Source organism: Pygocentrus nattereri, chromosome 24 (assembly GCF_015220715.1).
Source record: "Pygocentrus nattereri isolate fPygNat1 chromosome 24, fPygNat1.pri, whole genome shotgun sequence".
Lineage (NCBI taxonomy): Eukaryota > Metazoa > Chordata > Actinopteri > Characiformes > Serrasalmidae > Pygocentrus > Pygocentrus nattereri.
In genome coordinates, this window is record NC_051234.1 from 11,528,240 (window position 1) to 11,545,991 (window position 17,752).

The following is a 17,752-nucleotide window of genomic DNA, read 5'->3' on the forward strand; positions in this document are numbered from 1 at the left end:
CCTGTGATCAGTTCTTCTGAAAGCACTTCAGGTTTGCTGAACTTTTCGTTGCTGCTCTTGATCATGATCGCTCTGCCGAACAGTCCACGCTGAAATGCTGGTCATCTTTCATTTTGCCCAAATGGCTTCTCTTTTCTACATTAAGATCCAGGTGACTGTGCTTGAAGGAAAAGTTCAGCAAGAACTTTCCTTAAACTTTGTCTTTATCACAGATGTAGTCGATTAGTTGAGATGCGACTAACCAATCACAGGTTAACCAATCATAGGATAACAAGTCATAGGCTAACCAATCACAGGTTAAGCAATCATAGGATAACCAGTCATAGGCTAACCAATCACACAAGTTAACCAATCACATTAAACAATCATAGGCTGACAAATCACAGGCTATCCAATCACACAAGCTAACTAATCACAGGTTAACCAATCATAGGATAACCAGTCATAGGCTAACCAATCACACAAGTTAACCAATCACATTAAACAATCATAGGCTGACCAATCACTGGTTAATCAGTTACAAGCTAACCAATCAAAGGCTATCAAATAATAGACTAACAAGCAGATGCTAGATAATATGCTAAATTATTCAATTATAGGCTACAAATTTGATAACTTACAGGATTTTCCCAGATAGCAGCTGAACAAGAATCTACTAATATTATGGGTGTTTTTCTTGTCAAAGACAGAAATATTAGTATTTTACTCTAATTATATTTATGTTATTTAAAACAAATTGCAATAACTAGAAATCACAAGAATATTATTTTGTTCTGGGACGCCTTGGCTAATTCCTTGAGACTCAATGCTAATCCTTGAGGTTCAGCTACCCTGCTTGTTAGCTTCATTAGCCTCCTAGCTCCAGTGCTAGATTCCACAGAACCAAACCTCAGACCTCAAACATGTCTTGGCTGATCTGCCATGTTTGGGGAAACCACTTTCGGTATGTTTTTGTGGTTTCAGTTCAGGTGTCACGGGGTGCAGGTGGCGGTGCGAGGTCGTGACCTCCTGAGGTTGAGTGAAGGCAGTGAGCGTGTGCTGAGTGGACTAGAGGCAGAGTCACTCCATGTGACCCGGTTCCTGAGCTTTCTACAGGCCGGAGATTTGGGCACTTTGTACAGGTAAACATCATAATGCACCAGAGGACTGCTGGGGGGCAGAATCTTCACACTTTTGGGCAGATGGAGCTCCACATCGATGGTCATCCGGCCCTGTGGAGATACACACACCAGCACTGGCACACATTCATCCACACTCAACTAACTTTAGTATCCTAATGAATAACTGACTCTAAATGTAGGTGTTGTGATATAAACTGAGTCTGTTCTACAGTTTCTCATTAGGCTGAATGAATAACTGACTCTAAATGTAGGTATTGTGATATAAACTGAGTCTGTTCTACAGTTTCTCATTAGGTTGAATGAATAACTGAATATAAATGTAGGTATTGTGATATAAACTGAGTCTGTTCTACAGTTTCTCATTAGGCTGAATGAATAACTTGACTCTAAATGTAGGTAATGTGATATGAGTCTGTTCTACAGAAATATATATATATATATATATATATATATATATATATATATATATATATATATATATATATATATACATACACTGCCCTGCGATGGACTGGCGACCTGTCCGGGGTGTATCCTGCCTTCCGCCCGATGACTGCTGGGATAGGCTCCAGCACTACGACCCTGAGGGACAAGCGGCTTAGAAAATGTGTGTGTGTGTGTGTGTGTGTGCTATATTTCCAAAAGTATTTGCTTGTCTGGCTTCACATACATATGAACTTGAGTGACATCCATTCCATAGGGTTTAATATGATGTCGGCCCACCGTTTGCAGCTGTAACAGCTTTAACTCTTCTGGGAAGGCTTTCCACAAGGTTTAGGTGTGTGTTTCTGGGAATTTCTGACCATTCTTCCAGAAGCACATTTGTGAGGTCAGACACTGATGTTGGACGAGAAGGTCTGACTCGCAGTCTCCGCTCTAATTCATCCCAAAGGTGTTCTATCAGGTTAAGGTCAGGACTCTGTGCAGCCTGTCAAGTTCTTCCACACCAAACTTGCTCATCCAGGTCTTTATGGATCTTGCTTTGTGCAACTGGTGTGCAGTCATGTTGGAACAGGAAGGGGCCGTCCCCAAACTGTTCCCACAAAGTTGGGAGCATGAAATTGTCCAAAATCTCTTGGTCTGCTGAAGCATTGAGTTCCTCTCACTGGAACTAAGGGGCCGAGCCCAACTCCTGAAAAACAACCCCATACCATAATCCCCCCTCCACCAAACTTTACACTTGGCACAATGCAGTCAGATAAGTACCGTTCTCCTGGCAACTGCCAAACCCAGACTGCCAGATGGAGAAGCACGATTTGTCACTCCAGAGAACGTCTCCACTGCTCTATAGTCCAGTGCCAGCGCTTTGCAACACTGCATTCAGCACTTTGCTTTGTGCTTGGTGATGTAAGGCTTGGACGCAGCTGCTCAGCCATGGAAACCCATTCCATGAAGCTCTCTACACTGTTCTTGAGCTAATCTGAAGTCCACATGAAGTTTGGAGATCTGTAGTGATTGACTCTGCAGAAAGTTGCTGACCTCTGTGTGTTATGTACCTCAGCATCCGCTGACCATGATCTGTCATTTTACGTGGCTGTCGCTCCTGTGGAATATTTAGTAGTGAGGAAATTTCACGACTGGACTTGGACTCAGCTCCTGAGAGCGACCCGTTCTTTCAATAATGTTTGTAGAAGCAGTCTGCATGCCTAAGTGCTTGGTTTTTTTACACCTGTGGCCGTGGAAGTGATTGGAACACCTGAATTCAGTGATTTGGATGGGTGAATACTTTTGGCTATATATACAGTGTGTAAGTGTGTGTGTGTGTGTGTGTGTGTGTGTGTATACACACTTGTTTATATGAGATACATGTGGAATATATTATTACATTTACTTATGTATGTATGTAATATATATCGGGTACATTGTTAATTATTATTACATATAGGTGCAGCATATGCATGCATAACCCCACGTCCTAACACTGTATAAAAACAAACTTATGTGTGTGTCTCAGGCAGCCAATAGCAGCACATCTGAGAATCTGTCTGCCATCGTTCCACCGCATCCTCAGCCAATCACCACGCAGAGATGAAGCCTTATTCCCAGCATGCACAGGGTGGGGCATTACACACATCCTCCAAGTTCTCACACACTCATTCTTTCACTCTCTCACTCTTTCACTCTCTGCTCAGCCTCAGCGTTAGTGAAAACCATCAGAGCTTATTTTGTGCTGTGGAATATTTCACTGTGACAGCTGGAAAACAGATCCACTGCATATTTAGGTCAGCTTTACAGAGAGAGAGAGAGAGAGAGAGAGAGAGAGAGAGAGAGTATATAAAGGCAGTGGAAAAAATATGTTGGTGTTACACTGTCAGTGTGTGTGTGTGTGTGTGTGTGTGTGTGCATGTGTGTTTATGAGTGTGTGTTTGTGTGTGTGTGTCCTTCATGACCCAGAGTATCTGAACGAGTTTCCATAGTAACAACACCTCCAGCACAGCATTTACATGAGAGTCACCATCTCACCAGAAACGAGAGAGAGAGACAGAGCACGAGAGAAAGAGAGAGTGGGAGAGAGCAAGTAAGAGAGAGAGAGAGAGAGAGAGAGAGAGCACAGGAGAGAGAGAGCAAGAGAGAGAGAGAGCGCGAGAGAGTGAGAGAGGGAGAGAGAGAATTTCAAGTTGCTTTGTTGGCAAGAATTGTGATTATCACCTGTTACCAAAGCGATGAAAGTAATAAATAAACAGATTCAGTTCAGAATTATTCTGTAATTCAGTGAATAATGTAAGAATGAGCCTTCATTACTCTCTATTCTCTCTTTCTTGTCTCTTTCTCCATCTCCCTCCTTCCTCTTTCTCTCTTTCCCTTCGCTCCCTCTCTCCTCACACTGTTTATACTCTCACTAACACTGTTACTACGGCAACCAGTGAGGAGAATTAAGTAATTCAATTTGGAAAAATGCAGTAATAGTAGGGGGGGGGGGGGCGTAAGACGTAGCGAGAAGAGAGATGAAGTGAGATGTAGTGAGAGAGAGGGAGAGACAGAGAGAGACAGAGAGAGAGAGAGAGAGAGAGAGAGAGAGAAAGGAGGAAGGATGAAAAAGGAGGAGTGTTTGTCTTGCGGCTGTAACCGGCACTCTGTGTCACTGAACACTGAAATTACCCATGATTCCTGAGGGCCTTTCAGATAGCGGCCGGTCTGATCCAGTCAGAAATCTGTGTATGAATTTATAATCAGCGAGCAGAGAAACGGAGATGGAGGGAAATGACACATTTAAACACAGTCAGCAGCGCTGACTCCTGAGTACTCTTAAAAACACGGTCCTTCAAAGGTTCTTTAGTAAAGACAATGGTTCTATATAGAACCATGAATACTAAAAGAACCATTTACATGCTTGAATGATTCAAGTTCAAGATAGGTGTTTCCAATAAAGTGGCCAGTTAGTGGAAGCACAAGGTAGGTGTTTCCAATAAATTGGCCTTATATGGCAGTTTGAGTAGATGTAGCTTTAGTAAATATAAGCAGTTGTTTGTGAAAGTTGCATCAGTATCTGTAGTATCAGTGTTTGAGTTCAGGGAATTGCAAAGGTATAATAAAGCCATGCAGTGCTACTGCAGCAAAGAGAGGAAGAGAGAGAGAGAGAGAGAGAGAGAGAGAGTGGGAGAAAAGAGAGGTGAAAGGTCGAGCAGGAACACTCTGGGACGAGGCGGTTCATGTTAAAAAGGTTTATTTCAACAAGTGTCTGATTTTTTTTCTGTTCATAATCTGTATTCCCAAAAAAGTACAAAATAAAAACAAGTACATCAAAGGATTAGAAATCACATCAATGAAAACGAAGACACACTGTGTTTTTTTCATTATATCAATCCAAGCATTTTGTCATATATTTATACATACTCACTGAATTAGTCAGACAAACATCAAAAACCTCTCAGTAGCTTTTTTTCTTCTTCTTCTTATGACAACATTTTATACTTTAAACCCCATATATGTATTATTATTCTTTTTTTGTTTGTTCCTTTTTACAAAATACACCAACGCATGCCGTAGATCAGTTAGGCAGGGGAAGGTGTGTGTGTGTGTGTGTGTGTGTGTGTGTGTGTGCGTGTGAGGGTGTTGAGGGTAGGACAACGATGGGGAAAAAGACTGGAGGGGGAAAGGGGGCGGGGCTTTGCGGTGGAGTGTGACTGGGTGTAAGGGGTGAGGGGGCAGGGCCTGCTGTGTTGTGATTGGCTGTGATGGTGTTGGTGCGCTGGATGGAGGTGGAGCCATGTTGTTTTTTGTAAATTTTTGTTTTTATTTATTTATTTTTCCCGTTTTTCTCACATCATGTTGTTCTGCAGGGAGTTTACCTCCGAGGAGTTCTCCTCCCCCAGCATCTTGTGGTTCTCATGCTTGGGGGTGAGCGAGTTTTGGATGTTCAGTGACTCGTCCTCCTTCGGCGGGGGGGCCTTCACCGGATCCTCCAGTTTATTCTGGGCATTCGGGTCATCCTGAGGACGGAGAAAATCAAAAAAACCCTGATAAAGACCTCACAAAGGTTTGGGTCGATTCTTTAGGGAACGATTCAGTGGATCATGAAAAATTATTTGATTCAAAAAGTTTATATTCAATTTAGATTCTTAAAGGTTTAGTTCTTTAGGAAGTGATTCAATGCATCATGACATCTCAGATTTCAAACTGAATTGATTCAGATAGAGTCAATTTGATGATAATTTGGTTATGATTCTTTAGGAAGTGATTGAATGCATATTAAAATGTCAAATGTTAAATGGATTTGGTTCTAAAAGATATTGGATTCTGTAGAAAGATTCAGTGCATCACGAAACCTCAAATTTCAAGCTGACCTGATTCAAATAGATTCGATTTGATTATGATTCTTTAGGAAGTGATTAAGTGCATCATGAAATGAAAATTTCTAAATGATTAGATTAAAATCATTTAAATTTGGATTCTTTAGGAAACAATTCAATGTCATTTGTAATCTCAAACATCAAACTGATTTGAATCAGACATTCATTTTGATTATGGTTCTTTAAGGAGTGATTTGATTTAATACATCTTAAAAAGTCTTCCATTTCAAAATGATTTGATTCAGATCAATTTGATTTGATTAGGACACTTTTGGAAATGATTCAATGCATCACACAAATCTCAAATTTTAAAACGATCTGATTTGATTATGATTCTTTAGAAAGCAATTCAATGCATCATGAACTATTGTATTTCATCATGATTCAATTTTATTCAATACTTTTGGTGCGATTCAGAATAATTTTTATACACACACTGATTTGAGAAACTGTTTACACAGTGGCAACAAAATATATTTTATCATTGTGGAAATTAAGAATAAACAATTTCAGTGCAACACTTTTGTACAGCAAAAAAGCCCAAAAATTAGTGCATACTGTACTTTATATAATTATAATTGATTATCACATTAAGCAATTAAATCACCACTTTCTGATGATGCATTGATGCACTTTTATACTCATACCCACTACCCTCCCCCCTTTTTAGGCCCAACAAAACTGACCTGTTGCCTACCCACGTCCTATGTTGACCCCTTATTATCCCCCTACTCGGTTAAACACATTGCAGCACATCAAAACCCAGATTTACTCACATTATTCCTCAATTCCTACACATCAGTTCTGCCTTCTTACCTGCAGCTTTGACCCACTGTCCACTGGGAAATTCTAGTGTTTCATGTACATTAAAAAATGCATAATGCATATTCAAAGGCATGCTAATGTGAGAGCCAACTATAATACCTGGGATCCAGGTGTGCTTTAGTGCTTGAAAATTAAACAGTGGGCTCCGCAGCTATCACATTCATAACTCCGCCCATGGAATGTGATCGTATTGCAGGAGAGAAGCTTCTACACTAAAAATATGCAAATGCTGTTTTTTTGATTGTGTCCAGTTGGCTGGTTATGGGCTGTATGAAGGGGTAAAGGCCAGGGCAAGCAACCCTCCCCCCCAAAATCATGCATACATGCAAACCCCCAGCATTCATACAGCCCCATGTCCAGTGTTCTGAGGCCTTTAGCGAGATCAGCTCCTCCGCAATACACAGCAGTCGACTCTCTCTGTGGAATAACCATCATCAGACCCAGCTTAATCACAGCTGAACACTCCCTCTGCTCTTCCTGCAGCTCAAAGTAATTCACTTCATTATAATAATCAGTTCATCATAATTCATTTCCTTCAAAGTGGACCATCTATTAGGCTGTGATAGTTCAGCTTTAGTACAGTTAGCATTGTCCATCACCTGCTCCCCCCCACCCCCCGCCCTCCTTGTAGTCAATCAGCCAAGACACGTTTGGTGTTTCTTTAGCTATGAAGCTAATGTAGCATACATGGAAGATTACGTAGACCAGTTAGCATCACACAAAGTTCAGGCTGCTATTGTTTTTAGCTACGCTAACACCTTCAGTGTTCATAGCTAACAGCATCTGTGTTTCTCCCATCTGATTGAGTACATTGTAATTACAGATGAAGACTGAGGTGTTTGTCTCACTTTACTCAACACTCAGATAAACATCCTAAATTATACACATGAGTAGAGAACCTACTCATGTGTCTCCTCTGCAGACCAGTTTATTTACAGAATTACCCACCTCAATCAATCGGATAGAAATGGTTTTCGGAATGGCATCAATAGGACTAGACTATTCCGAATGAGGTGTGTATGTGGACGTTTTCTATTCCGATTGAGATATTAGTCGGATTTTTAACAGATTAGGCGTGGCTACTGTGTTATACAATACAGAAATCACGTGCAGGCAGTATACTAACCTGGCAACCTGAGGCAAGTGTTATTAAACTGAGGCAAGCTCATTATAGGCTCAGCCTCAGATGTTTCGTCCACTGATGTACACACAGATCTAGTCAATGAACAGCAAATTTCATGCCATCAACATTTTCCTTTAAAGAATTTAGTAGCTAAGAAGCTAAATATTCTCGTGTGTTTGCCGATACACACCAATCTGTTCCCACGTTTTCATTGTAGCCTCAGTTCTGAAATTCATCTGCATCTACATGTCACACAAGAACACCTCAGTGGTTGGTTATTTTCAGTGGTGAACTACGACTATTTCCGCCAGGCCATAGACGTTAAAACTTATCAAAATGAGAAAAACCACACCTATAATAATGCTAAATGCTCCCGTAAGGGAATTCTATATATTAGCACTAAGCTAATGGCGTTTCACCTTAACATATTTCGGCTTTTCTAGATCAAACACAAACATTTGAAGCTTGTAAAAGTCATTCCATTTATTTTATCAGAAGCTTACATCAGACATTATCATATACCTGTGAGCTTGTATGTGTCAGTTTTACAGCGACTCTTTCAGTAGAGTTCTGACATCGAGCTGCTGCCAACTGTTTTACATTCCTGACAACAAACTGGAACATGCTTAGACTACAACTAATCAGTCAGTGACATATCTAGAACTTCCAGAACCAGAGTAATGTTTTTTTCTCACATCTATTATAAATCAGAGCATGATTGGTTGGTTCCTCTGTCACTTCCTGGCTAAATTGGTAGTTAATATTATGTGTAAGGCCTTCAGTCCAGCTCCTGATGTCCTAACCAATGGGAGAGCTTGGTCGGCTGTTTCTACCTAGATACCACAAATAAACTATCCTGATTGGATAATTTTCTGTTGGACTTCTTTTAAGACTCCAATCAAAGCTGAAGAGAATTACTACTATACAAAGTTTAAAAACAATAGCATGATGATTATATTAAATAAAAATAAAAAAACAGGGTGTATTTTTTTTTTTTTTTTATATTTTTATCTCTGATGATAGAAATCTTGCACACAGGGCCAGCTTATGACCTGTTAGCTAAATTAGCTTCATAAAACCTAAAAAAAGCAAACTTCACATTACAAACATGTTTTGACTGATTGATCATATTTGGGTTAAGATAAGAGGTCGACGTCTTTTTTTTACCAAATTACTGATTTAATGAGCTGCACTGAGTGGAATTAAACTCTCAGATGAGCATGTTGGTCAGACCCCTCCCTGTTTCGTGGGGCGTATATGCGACTATAGGCCAGGGTGGCTAAGGCACGATCGTGTCTCCTTTTTATGGGAGTAGATTTACCCTTTTATCTGCGATGGCCTATATAGTGACCTCAGGCAGGACGTGGGGATACGTTGTCTCCGTGGTAACAGGGTATGGGGCATCCTTTCTTCCTCCAGCGTGGAACTGGAAAACGTTTGTTTATATATATTTTTTCTTCTCTTTTTGGGGTTTTAGGGATTTGGGGGTCAAATATTGGGGTGATGATGAATGATGGAGAGATCTCATAAGAGACACATTTTAAAATAACCTGACTAAACAAGTGTTTCTCATAAAGACACTGTGATCTAAAAGTAAATGCTTAAAATGCTTGACAACTGTTTCTAAACAAATATATTGATGCAGTTGGAAGAAAACCTTGTATCTCCATTTTTGATGTTTTTCAGTTTTTGACATAATTTGAAAATACATGATGCCTATTAGATTGTTTGTAAATTTCACGATGAACGGACTAAAAGAAATGACCCAAAATTAATTAGAAAAAATTCTGGTTCCATAGACTTACATTCAAAGTAAAGCAGGTTTTATCCTTCTCCTATAAAGTTATCATTATGGAGATACAATGATTTCTTCCGACAACAGCGATATAGTAAGCAGTGAAGCTGACTGCCTGTGTATGAATTTGTTATAAAAATAAACATATTAAATGTTAAACATATATTTTTTCCTCAGTTTTTTGGAAAATGAGTAGCTATTTGAAACTGTAGTCATCAGCAAACATCTGGTTTGCCCTTAGCTGCAGTGCAGTCCATGCAAAGTACTGTGAATATTGACCAGCTGCTTCACTCTCAGCCTTTTTTTTACCTGTTTATGGGTCAATTTATAAGCTGTTTTATTCAAATATTTCTACCTGTTGGCCAAACGTCCCATTCACATGCACACAATTAGTTCTCCACCAGATGCTTCTTGAGTTAAACAGAGTGTAAATAGGCCTGGCTCTTCAGCTCAGGCTTGTATTGATTAGTAGCTTTTGGCTGACGGGTTTAAAGAGGATGCACAGCCACTTCCTGTCCGGAGAGATTCCCTCTATTCACTACAGCTTTTTATTTACATCTCTGTTTTCCTTCAATGATGAGTGCCAGGCCTCTGAGTGGGTGGAAGAGTAGATCGATTCCAGCATCCTGTGCTGTCTGAAGGTCAGGGAACGTTTAGAATGCCCTACAAAAACTTTCTTTACTGCTCTCGCCCTGCTGCTGTGTAGCTGTTCAGCAAACACATGGCTGTAGAATTGTCACTAACTAGCTTACATATATAATGAACATATTTTTCTGAATTTCTTATCAATTTCTCCAAATTTTCTGCTTAATTAAATGGTTAAGATGTAAACAGAGTCGTTCACAGTGGTGGTGATAGGAACCAGACGTCCACCTCTAAAAGCTCTCTCACAGAATGTTTCTACATGAGGAGTTATGAATTCACTGCCTGACAACTGAGACACTGTTGATAGTTTTGAGACAATTTAGGCTTAAACTCCATTCATGGTGGAGGCATACATGCAATGCGTTATGAGGCAAAATAGTCCCCAAAGAAAACTTTTTATTTCAGATTTTCCACTATTTCCCATCATCAATATTTCATATAAAACTCAGAAGACTGAGTTCACTGGTGGTTTTGATAGTAAATAAAATGTCCATATTTGTGTTGTAGTCATGGTGACCCCTGGTTCCTATCACCACCACTGTAAACACCAAACCACTCTGAATCTCTGTTCACATTTGAAAATTGGAATTGCCTTTGATAATAATGCATATCAAGAACGTTTGATGTCAAAGAGCACTAAGTGATATCTAGCTGCAGGCTCGCAGGCTAAACCCCAAGCTGCTCAGCTTGGCTAGTTTTAGCTTGCTAGCAACCCCTAAGTTACCTAGCTGGCTAAAGTGCCGGTGAACTAGTTCACATTATCTTAAAGTTTGTCAGCATAAATAAATTGTTTTCGGAGGTGCCATAATTTAAAATCATTAAAGTTAAAAAGTTAAAAAAAGTTAAAATCATTAAAAATCATTGATGTTAGACATCTTAATCACACACCAGTAGAACATTCTAGTTTATATTGGTGCAACTAATGATCATGTAATAGTGCTTGTTGCCTTTATCCTGACCTGGACTAAAGAATGCACTAAATTGTGCTGGATGGAAGTCTAAGAGGTTAGAGAAGTCTAAGTGTTAGCAAACATGGAGAATTTCTAACCGAGGACAGAAAAGGCTCAAGGTCAAGTAAACAAAAGTTTCCCACTGCTGCCCTCTAGAGGTGATACTGCACATGGTTGTCGTAAGACCCATGACGTTTAAATGTTTAAGTGTCCCTTTCTTTATTTTTTTTAGCTTTATTAATTTTAGCCCCCCCCACCACCGCCGACTTTAGATTACATATTTACATTAGATTGCTGTTCTATTTGGGTCCCATCATTTGTTTCTAACTACCATTTTGGCGTTTTCGCAAGATCTGAGAACTTTGCATGGATCACGTTGCTGCAGGACTGGCACTTTGTACAGGTAAAACTGTTAAAGAGGAACACCACAGACCTTTAGCCACGCCTCCCTACTCTACTCTTCTTCTGGGTTAACAGCAGAGCATGTGAGTGGGGTGAAGCCTCATTCATTTCCATTCTTCGCTCAAAGTGTTTCTGTAATCACTCTATGGTCCATTCTTATCATATATTACGCCTTGAATGTACGGGCAAGACACCACACACTTTACCTAATTAATTATATAATTTATGGTCATTATTAAATGAAAAACTGGTTTCGTGCTATACAAACACAAATTAGAAATCCGCCGAGGTTAAACAAACACACGCTTTTAACACCGTCTTCTTTATCATTCATGCAGCAAAATAGACCTCACTAGATTGACTCTTTGTAATGTCTGGACTTTGTTATCATCGTTGAGAAATTCCAGTAAGTCACGCACCGCTCACATGCTCTGGTTAACAGCTGCTGGTCACCATGTCAGAATCATGTCTAGGTCAACCATGGAGACTGTCTGGACAACTGTAACATTGTTAGCTCAGTTAGCATTATTGTTAGCTGAGTTTTCAACAGGAGAGTACAAATAATAGCTGGCCAGCAAGCAATTAGCTAATATAGCTAGCTGTGATCATAAGCTAGGAAAACAAACCAGTAGAAAGATGCTAGCTAATTCAAATCAAACATGTTATTTTTCATCTGTAAATTTTGTTGGTGTTGCTCTTTATAATGATGGTGGAAATGTTTGGATTGGTCGGTACAGCTCAGAGAGGATGACTGGCAGGGTAACGGCACAATGACAGGCCAGCTACTCTCTTGGGGTGGAGCTGTGGGCGGGGCTTGGGCGGGGCTGGGGTTCTTACCTCACAGCCGGACTCCTCTTTGGTCTTACACTCCCAGGTGTATCTGCTCATGGTTTTCTGAGGGAGTAGAGTATAATTTTATACCTCATTATGTACATTTACCTCACTCAGAGAGAGAAATACAGAGGGAGAACGACAGCAGATGAGAGAACAGAGAGAAAGAAATTAGAGACAGAAAGACAGACAGAGAGAGAGATTGTATATACACTTCCATTCAAAAGACTGGACAATTTTTGTGATTATACATACAATAACTCATATAGTGCAATTTTGTTTTTACTCTATTTTCCTAAATTTAGTCACGTCCAATTCCACCCATTACCCAGTTCTCTGTCACATGATGCTACTCATGGGATGATGGCTAGCAAGAGCTTCCTCTGAGACACGTGAAGCTCCACTGCATCTTTTCCAACTGCTGATAATGCAACATCATTGGAGCTCAACACGCTTGAAGGAGAACACAAACTACTACTTGAACTGGCAACTTCCCAATGGCTGGGCCAGTGCTTGGAAACATCTCCAAATCCGATCCTTCAATCCTGTTTCCAGTCCTGGATTTTACAGTCAATCAGTTACATCAACAGTTTAGTTAAGTACCAGTAAAATCCAGGACCCTTAACTGGAATGATGGTCCAGATTTAAAGACCTCTAATGGTTACACTGAGGAGCCATGGTGCAGTTACTCCAAACTGGAAAATTTATGAACTTGTGAATATCACTTTTGAAATACAAGACATTCTGATGTTAATTTTATTATAACATAATGAGTCAATTTAGAATCTTCTACTCCGTTCATGATTCTGGACACATCTAACCTTATATTAACCTAATAATTTCTTTCTTTATTTAATTTTTATTGTGTCATTTATTATTTGTTTTTAAATATACATGTTTATCTGTCATCACTTTTTTTTATATTATTGAAAATATCAATTCTAAACAAAAACATTGATTCTAAACTTTTGAACGGTAGTGTATATTGACACAGAGAGCGAGAAACAGAAATTAGGACAGAGGGAGAGAGAGAGAGAGAGAGAAAGAGAGAGAGAGAGAGAGAGAGAGAGAGGGACAGTCAACTCGTGCTTTAGCTCATGTCTGACAGAGAGTATTAAGACAAATCAGTAATGGCGGTTAGTTTAGTTTTGGCTCAGTGCCTAAATACAGCTATGGACTCTGTTTCATGAACCCTAGAAAAGGGCAGCTAACTTTATGCAGATGAGTAGTGCTCTCTGAGGTAAGTGTAAACGTCACTGTTGGTACAGAGGCTGCAGTTACTACGGTTACTAAGGATGGAAATCTACACTTAGCACTACAGCATCAAGACGAGAAGAAGAGGATCAAGAAAAGAAGAAAGAACCCACACTCAAATCTTTAGTGCAGCTACAACAAGAACATACAAAAACATGAAGTTTACAGCTCCTTTTTGACTGAATTTAGACTTGCAGTGTGATCTTGTAACAAGCACCTCTGGGACAAGCTTGAGACACTTTGGGCTTAGTATTGGGGATCACCGACTTTACATTTACGGCATTTGGCAGACGCTCTTATCCAGAGCGACTTACAATTTGATCATTTTATACAGGCAGGTGAAGGTGGTGTTAGAAGTCTTGCCCAAGGACTCTTATATCTTATACAGCGTAGAAGGCAGAGGTGTTATCCACTACACTAACCAACCACCTTACTAATCTAACGCTCATGAAAGCGGAGCTGACAGGAGGGGGTGCTGATGTGCTCGTCAACATTGTCTGATGGACAACAAGCCTGTTGTTAGCACATGGATGTAGCCAGAGCCGGCCACTTCCCCTGTAATATCAAAAACATGGCTACTAAACAGCAGAGGGTGCCCATGAGTGAGTCCTCAATGAATGGGAGTGAATGGAGCTAAAATGGACAGTTAAAATAGTTTCAAATCACTCGCCCAGAACTTTCCTTTAATTTTAGAAAGTAGAAGGATGTATTTTGCTAAAAAAACAAAGAAAACTCACCTGTATGATTCCTTTCTCTACAGCAAACAGGTTTTGGGCAGCAGAACGCTAACATTACTGCAACTGAGTGCTGACTGGTTGGTGAGCGGAGCAGCTCATTGGCTGTTAGCACTCGCTGATGTCATGAATGTACCTGAGGCGCTGTTTTAAACTCCTATGGCTCGAACTTAAAAGTGCTTAAAAATATAACAGCGGTGCTAAAACGTTTTACGCTGTTCTGTGTTCAGGAAATGAATGTATTACTTTATGTTAAAAAATGTTAAAGCATTTATCAACTATGATTTTGCTCAAATGCTCCATCTTAACCAATTCATTTTGGAATCACTCGGGGACACCCTCTAACGTCTCTGACGTAGCATCAGTTAGTACGGCTGAAAAGTGTGTGTGTTATCGATTGTATTCCAGACGTTGATGGAGCACAGACGTGAGGAATTTGGGGGTAGGTTTTACTCTTGTTAACGGTGGGGTTCCCCACAATCCAGGGGCAAAAGTTTAACCAGTTGTCCCCAGATGTGAAAACTTGTTATGAGATCATATCTGGCCCAGTGAGACTAGAACAAATCCTGAGATGTACCAATGTATCTTTTCAATGCTGCGTTCAACTAAAGTTAATAACTAATAAATGAACACATATTAGCTATAATAGCTAATAGCCCCCCCACCCCCACCTAAGAATTTATACACAATTCTTGGTTCCCACTTTAGATCAGTCAACAGCTGAAAACAGCTGTTTAAACCCATAACACTAAATCTAAAGTTTGTTGTTTTGAGACAGTAGATCCATCATGAACGTTCATTTCCATTTATGTCAGTAGTGTTAGCTACCTTATTACTAACAATACACGCTTTCATGGAGAACTCCTCGTTTTTTTTCCCCACTTTGGGAAAGATCCGAGCTCCGACTTCCCACCTCTGGGTTTGGTTGAATGTAGCATAACGTCAATCTCCCATAAGCTTTAGCATCACAAGCTAATATGCAAATGTAGCAGAGTTATGAAGAAGGACTGTGTGTGAGGAAGGACTAATGTCATGGAAAATAAGTTTCAGTTTAACATGAATTGCCTGTTAAGGACGTCATTAATAATTGTTAAAGTCATGGACAACAAGTTATATGGTTAGCATAGCTGTTTAGCGTTAACTAGGCATTAGCAAGCAGAATACTTAGCTTGTTGTGATCTAGTAACACAAACAGCATTGAAGACCACAGGAATTTTCTATGAAGCCTTGAATTCCTGATAGGTTGTATTATTTCACATTAGCAGCACTGCTAAGGACGCTAGCATGGTTATCCCACAAAAGAGAACTACATTAGCTCTACTTCTACCCATGCTGCAGGCGCATTAGCCAGGCGTCTAACCACCCCCCTCACCACCTACTGGCGGCAGTGAGACGTTGCATGTCAGATGTTTATCCTGTTTTCCAAGTTTAGTCCATTCTTTCAGACAGAATTTGACGAATCCCCCATCCCCCACCCCCCCGCCATCCATCTGAACCAGGATAAACGAGTGAAACGAAACACAAAAATATAGATATATATATACAGATGCAGCAAAGCGGACAAGCAGCAGCGGCTCGCATGACCACTAGAAGGCGCATGTGAGCATTTCAGCATGCAGTAATGCAGAGGAAAGAAGGGGGAGGGCAGCAGGGTGCTTTGGGGTAGGATGAGGGGCATGGAGGGGTCTTACATCTCCCTGTGTTGGTCAGTCTGCAGACATCACATTTATCATAAAATTACCGGTGTAAAGGTAGATGCATGGAAAGGTTTCTTTGAGGCTTCATGGTTCTATTTAGAATCATTTTTTATAAAGAACTCTTAAAGAACCCACATTTTTAAGAGTGTATGAGTAATTCGAATATAATTCGGATAAAATTACAGCACGTTATTGTTATTAATGGTCATAACTTAGTTGTTAAAGCTGGTTAAAGCTGTTAAAGGGTTAAAGCTGTGTGTAAATGTATGAGTACGGTTGGTATTGTTTAATATTTTTCGATGCTGATTTCTTGACTTTGATACCGATTCTTAAATAATATTTTTTCAATAATTTTATTTTTACAATTACAAACAGAAAGTGGGTGTGACTTACACTAGAACTGCAGTGTAGCACTGATGTCAACAATATGCCTAACTTGCACAGACATTCCGACTTACTGCTCTATGGAGACACTTTAATCTTGATGTCAAAAGACACATGATGCTCTACTGACCTAGGGTGTTTGGCTTCATTCTATCATGTCTCTGCTGATCTGCAGAGCTTCAAAAGATTGAATGGCATTATCTCCAGTTTCCTGAAGACTTCAATAAAAGTACTGTGTGGCTGGAGAGGAAGCATAAGGGCTTGTAATCCTATAAAGATTGAAATTACTCTTACTATTGCTGAGTTACGGTGCTCCGATTTCTCTGTCTCTCCAGATATTAAACTTGTTATTTCCAACTACAATAAAAAGTCCTGTGTGATTGGAGAGGGAACATAATGCCCTGTAATCCTGTACAGTTTAATGTTAGTTACTCTTATTGTCACAGAGTTACAGTGCTCTAAATCTCTCTTATTCATGACATCATCAATGACGTCATCAGTCAATGTCGACTCAACTTTCATCAACTGTTGACTTTAAAAAGTTGTGCAGCCGCTACTCTAGATCTTGGAGGAAGCCTGTTTATTAGCTCATGGAGGCTGAGGTTGATTCAGGTACTGAACATTTGTTTGAATGATACAGAATGTTTCTATACTCAGTAGTACTGAAGTAATTTAGTCGATACCATTAAGGTATTGAATTTGGATACTCAGTCCTGCGTTTGTGTAATTCTGCCTGCGCATTGATTCTCAGTGGAGGGATCAATATGGTGGGTTTCTGGAGGAACCCTCTCTCACTGCTGGCTGGACGTGATGACAGGAAACTGTTAAATGGTGGTCAGGGATATTCGAAGAGTGAATTAATTATAGGCCATCTCTAGCAGAGCCAGCAACAGAATGGCCACTAAGTACAGATTATTTATTTACGCAGGAGCTTCAACAGCTAAATATATCAGATGTTTCAGTTCTTAGTGTTTCCACTTTTTACCTTTTTTACAGCGTCACTGAAAAAATGGCCTTGCCAAGTGAAATGGCCTTAAATCCACAAGATCGATCTGATATTCCTCAACTTATTTCAATTCTTATCTCCATTTTTACTTATTCTGGGTAAAAGAAAATGTAAAATTGGCAGATTATTTTAAGAAATGCACTTGAAACAACCAAAACTATCTGCTAACACAGAAATATAACTTCAGAAATTGTC

At 39.8% G+C, this 17,752-nt stretch overlaps 1 protein-coding gene across 8 annotated transcripts in view; it reads right to left on the reverse strand.

Moving 5' to 3' along the window:
• Positions 1 to 4,768: 4,768 nt before the first annotated feature.
• The window catches only part of cspg5a (chondroitin sulfate proteoglycan 5a), a 63,378-nt gene continuing 50,394 nt past the window's right edge, over positions 4,769 to 17,752 (reverse strand). For 4 of the 8 annotated variants that reach the window (XM_037534065.1, XM_017714464.2, XM_037534064.1 and 1 more), the window contains exons 5-6: positions 12,489 to 12,545; positions 4,769 to 5,551 (exon numbers count right to left, since the gene is read on the reverse strand). In XM_037534065.1, coding sequence (XP_037389962.1) covers positions 5,381 to 5,551; positions 12,489 to 12,545 — 228 coding nt within the window. In that variant the 3' untranslated portion in view covers positions 4,769 to 5,380. The remainder of the gene's footprint in view (positions 5,552 to 12,488; positions 12,546 to 17,752) is intronic. The other 4 variants (XM_017714461.2, XM_037534067.1, XM_017714460.2 and 1 more) reach the window with 1 other exon arrangement.